The 5,078-nt window shown below is 50.0% G+C and overlaps 1 protein-coding gene across 1 annotated transcript; it reads left to right on the top strand.

Annotated features, from left to right (window-relative positions):
* Positions 1-1,607: 1,607 nt before the first annotated feature.
* LOC132649911 (PWWP domain-containing DNA repair factor 4-like) lies at positions 1,608-3,704 on the top strand. The gene has a single exon (XM_060374692.1). It carries the CDS (start codon positions 1,608-1,610, stop codon positions 3,702-3,704), a length of 2,097 nt encoding a protein of 698 aa, XP_060230675.1.
* The last annotated feature ends 1,374 nt before the right edge of the window (positions 3,705-5,078 follow it).

The raw sequence follows: 5,078 nt of genomic DNA, 5'->3' as shown, positions 1-5,078 counted from the left end.
GGAATTCCTAGTATAAGATCTGGGGTCCCTATGCTCTGTATGGCCACACTCACAGAGGGAACCTGTTGTAATGTGAGTTCCCAAGAACATCTGTGTCACAGGAGCCCTAAGTTCACAGTGTTCTGCCTCACTTTGTCTCATGGTGCCCTGGTAATGTCACGAATCAAATTTGCATCCTAGAATGAGCAGTGAACATGGTTGGCATGTGAGCCCTTCACAGTTCTTCCTCTGTGTTGTAGTTCTTCTGAGCAAGCACAGCCTCTTGAGGATCAGGCATGGGTGACATGCACACTGCTGATAGGAAACTGGCTGACTCAAGGAAGAAGCTGTCAAGAGCAGATTAGCTACCACCATGAACACACACACAGAGAGGCAGAGGGATCGACAAAAATGGACAGAGAGGAGAAAAAAGGATTGAGATTACACTGAGAAGCCTAAGGGGAAAGGGCTATTGAGAGGCTCAATATGGAGGAACATGAAGAGGAGAGCTACAATACAGATGAGATTGAATATCAAGAGACCTAGGGATGGACATGTGACCATCCATATCATCAAGTACCTACTTTAATTTCCTGTCTAAGACTTTATGGATTAACATTAGGGCACAGAGATTGGAGACAAGAGAGGTCATTGGTCGTACTCTCTTGGATGAATAGTGCTCATCACAGGCAGATATGGGTGTGCAGAGTCTACCATAGGCTTGACATTGCAGCAGGAGGGTGCACAGTTCCAACAGAGACACTTGTCTCCCTGTCATGTCATATAACCCTGTTGCTTGCCATCTGAAATCACTGAGTCTTCCAATTAATTAGTAAGCATGTCTGTTTAGTGAAGAAGTACCTTCTCTTTGGGGATCTCGCCAAGTGTGCCCTGCAGACACTTGATGCCATAGTGAGGTCCACAATGGAAACAGAACTAAGCTGAAAGATTGGTGGTGGGCTGGTGGGGTAGCCAGAAGCTATGAAAACAGCCATTTTCTCTTACCATGTTATGCGAATCACCATGAAGAGTTCCCCACCGACTTGCTGTTCAACTTAGAATCACACAAGAATGGAACACTCATGCACTAGGTTGTCCATAGACATCCTGGGGTTGGCAGAGCAGGACTAGCTCCATAGCAAAGAGAACAATGAGGCTTCCTTGGCAAAAGAATCCCAGGGTGGGCAAGAAAATGCACAGCCCTTTTAATGACATCCACCTCTCTGGGACAAAGTTAAACACTCCAGATTTGGGGTGGGGAACAACATTATTACAACTGTTTCCCATCTGCTCTGGACCTTTTGCATATCTTCTCCCACATCTGTAGAACAGGCTTTTTGAGCTCCCTTGATTACCCTTGCCTCACCTGACCACGTTGATGTGTCCATGCTGGCTAAAGCCTATTTATTTCCTTCCTAATGCAACTCTGCTTCCTTCTCCCACCATGCAGGGGAAGCCCACATAACCCTGAGGGAAGTCAGCTCCAGCTCCTCCACCAGAATCTGGAAGGAGGCCAGTAGCACAGGCAAGAGAGCCTGGCCAGAGACAACTGCCAGGCAGTCACTGTGCCCACCATAACCAAGGTGCTCATCCTGTAGTGATCAGCACAGACCCAATGTACTGTCATCATGAACTCTGCAGAGTATGTGCTGTGTGGCTGGAAGGGTCAGCTGTGGCCTGCAAGGGTGTTGTCCAGACCCAGGACATCAGCCCATAGTAAGAGGAGAGGGGCACCTTTCCTGGAGGTGCAAATCTTGCCTATGGGGGAGAAGACAAGAGTGAGGAGCACCAAAGCAAGGCCACTAACCAAGTCTGAAATTGTGAACCTTGCCTCCATGGCAGGGCAGGAGCCACAGGGCAATGGCTCACCAAAGCAGACCAGAGCATACAGAAGAGCCCTCAAGGTGGCTCTCGATATCCTGGGGGAGGGAGGCTGTTTGCAAGGTGGAAGGAAAGGTGGCCAAAGAACCAGCACAAGAACAGCTCCTCAAAAGGTTCCAAAAGAGCAGGCCAACTCCAAACGACGTCCTCGCTTTCGGCTGCGTGTGCGCCTGTGCTTCCAAAAGCAAAACCAGAAAGGCCAAGAGCTCTCCCAGAGGAGTCCTGGAAAGCAGGGACAACCCCTGGGTCCTGCGTTGCCAATGGGCTCACAGAAAGTGCCCACAGTGAAAGGTGGAAAAGCCCAGGCACACACTGCTGTTGGGCCTCCACACTTTGAGATGAAACAGAATGTCCTAAGAGGCCTCAGAGTACGACTACGTCACCCAACGCCTGAAGGAAATTCTGGCGGTAATGCATGGAGGAAAAAGCTGAAGACCTCCAAGCCCACATCTTTGACTGCCCCGGCCTCCACACAGAGTGTCCAGGCTAAGAAAGAGCAGCAGGTTGCCTCTGGGTCACTGAGGTGCATCTGGTCCTCGCCCAAAGCCCTCAAGCAACAAGCACGTTTTGCTGACATACATACCCAGGCTACTGGAGTCCAAAGGAAGACTGCCATCCCTGAGAACAAGGAGGACCATGGCCCGGGCACCCTGAAACCAGCTGCAAACTGGGCATCGGCAGCTTGCATGCCTCCAGTCCAGAGGTTGCGAAGATCTTTCCGCATTGCTAGCAGGAAAAGGAAGATCCATGTGCTGAGTCCACATTGTAGGGTGCCAGAACAGGAACCTTGTGCTCACTCAAAGGTGACTAAGACCAGGTTCAAGAACCGGGGTTCCAATATTCAAGAAGCAGGCCAAGCTGCCAAGGTGGCTTCTGCCCAGCAACAGAATACCATTGAACGAGGAATGTTGGTCTGGTTCAAATTTCAAGACCTTCCTTTCTGGCCAGCAGTGGTAAAGAGTGTCAGTCAAAATGACAAGATGGCGAGGGTGCTGTTGATGGAAGCTAACATGCAGTTTGAGCACAAGGGTGTCTGTGTCCCTCTCCAGAAGTTGAAACATCTGGACTGTGGAGAAAAAATATCACTCATAAGAAGAGCCAGCAGAGTGTACAGCCAGGGCATCAGCTGGTGCCTCACAGTGATCGACCACTACAGAGAGGGCCTGGCCAGTGGCGCCTACCTGGGCTCCTTTATGGACTATTATACCGCCCAAGTCAGTTACCCGCTAAGGAGGGCCGTCCAGCAAGGAGACCTGCACATTGATTTCCCTAAGGTGAGCTATGTAGACCTGGAAGATTGGGAAGAGGAGACTGCCCCGGGTGGGAAAGGGCCCCTCAAGAAACTTCTGCCTGACCGTATGAGGGCTGCTTGGGACAGAGCCAACCAGAAGCTCGTGGACTTCATAGTGAAGAGAAAGGGGGCCGACCAGCACCTGCGGGAGATTGTGCAGGGCAGAAAACCGTCCAGGTGGGTGGACAATCTTTGGAAATCAAGGGGGGAAGTCGTCTGTATTGAGACCTACCTGGAGGATGATGACCAGTTGCATCTTGTGGCCAGGCATTTGCAAGAAATATGCAAGGAAGCAGATGAGGCTCTGCTCTCCCTGACTAGAGGAGATAAAGTGCGGTTTACCATGGAGGTTCTTCTTCCAGAAGCAATCATCTGCTCCATCGCTGCCCTGGATGAGCTCAGCTACAAAGAAGCAGAAGAGAAGTACCTGCATGGCCCACCAGTGCACTACCGTGAGAAAGAGCTCTTTGAAAAGAACCTCTTAAAGGCAGCCCGGAAGAGGTCAGCAGCCAGTACTTGGGCTGCCAGGGCCCCTCATGCACCCATTCCTTAGAAGGGTGCTCACTGCTATGAGCCATCACCCCTGCAACTCCCAAGAGAGGAGACCGGAAGCAACTCCAAAGAGGAACATCTGGGAGACTGTGGGGTGTACTTTGGGCACTGAGACAACAGCTCGCTGAGTGTTTCTTTCCCCACCTTGAAATAAACATTTTCTTTACTGCTTGACAGTGCAGATGTCTAGATGGGCTGTACAGACAGACAGATTCTGTTAGCTTCAGGCCAGGCCAGCCCTCTTTGGCCTGTGCCTAGGTGTGCCCATGTCCTGTGGTTGCACCTCCCTAGAACCTTTCCAGCGCTGAGTGGAGCATTGGCTAGCTAGACATAGCCTTGCCCTCTCTGCAGTTTCCCCACGTACCCAGCCAGCACATCATGTTCCTGACGACACCCTGTCTCTGACTTCCCCACAATTCCTGTCCTTGTTTCTCTAGGGTGCTATGGATGGGGCCACCTTAGCTTCCACTAATTTCTCCATTGCTCCCTTCTTCACTCACTCACAATGAAGAAAAGGAACAGACATGTGTACTGAGGCAGTTGGTTTAAGTCAGAGAAAGGAAGTGAATGTGATCCTGGAGATATTCTGATTTTGAAGAACATAGTGTATTGCACCTTACAGCTTCTCTCTCCCTCTTTCTCTCTCTCTCCCTCCCTCTCTCTATTCTTCCCTCTCTACTCTTTCTCTCTCTCATCTTTCTGCAACCTCCTTCTTCCCTTTCTCTCTCTTTCCCTCCCTGCCTTCCTCCCTCTCTTTCTGTATGTGTGCACAAGTGTGTAGATGTCATAGGTCAAAACCTGGTGTCTCTTCACTTATTCTCTCTGCTTTTTGAGACAGGATCTCTGATTGAACCTGTTGCTCACTGATTGTGCTAGAAGGGGTATCCAGGCAGCTCTTTCTATCCTCCTGTTTCTGTCGCCCCAGTGCACAGATTAAACAGGCCTGTCCATATATTTTCTTTTAAATGAGTACTGGATGGTGAACTCATGTTTTCACCCCATGCAGGATACACTTTATATTCTCAGCCATTCTCCAGTCCCACAGAGACTACTTTCTCTTAATGAGAAAGGTCTGCCAATCTCATGGGCTGACTGTCTGCAGCAGCAGACACTACTATCTCTGCTTTTCTCACATTCCTGAGATCAAAGACTTCTGGTGTTGGCCAGAAAGGGGAGAGCGGCCTTTCATTCCTTGGAGTCACTGACAAGTTGGGTGCATTGATGAGAAGCAGGCTTGCCATACCTCCCAGACTGTCCTGTTTCCCCCTCTTGGATCATAGTCCTTGATGTGTATTCTAGGTACACATGAATCAGTCCCTCTTTAGACCACGAAGTACAACTGTATAAGTACCTGAGTGCACTGTCTCCTAGTTTT

The sequence above is a fragment of the Meriones unguiculatus genome, chromosome X (genome assembly GCF_030254825.1).
Source record: "Meriones unguiculatus strain TT.TT164.6M chromosome X, Bangor_MerUng_6.1, whole genome shotgun sequence".
NCBI lineage: Eukaryota > Metazoa > Chordata > Mammalia > Rodentia > Muridae > Meriones > Meriones unguiculatus.
The sequence above is the reverse complement of the archived record's forward strand: the minus strand, read 5'-3'. Positions and strand labels throughout refer to the sequence as shown.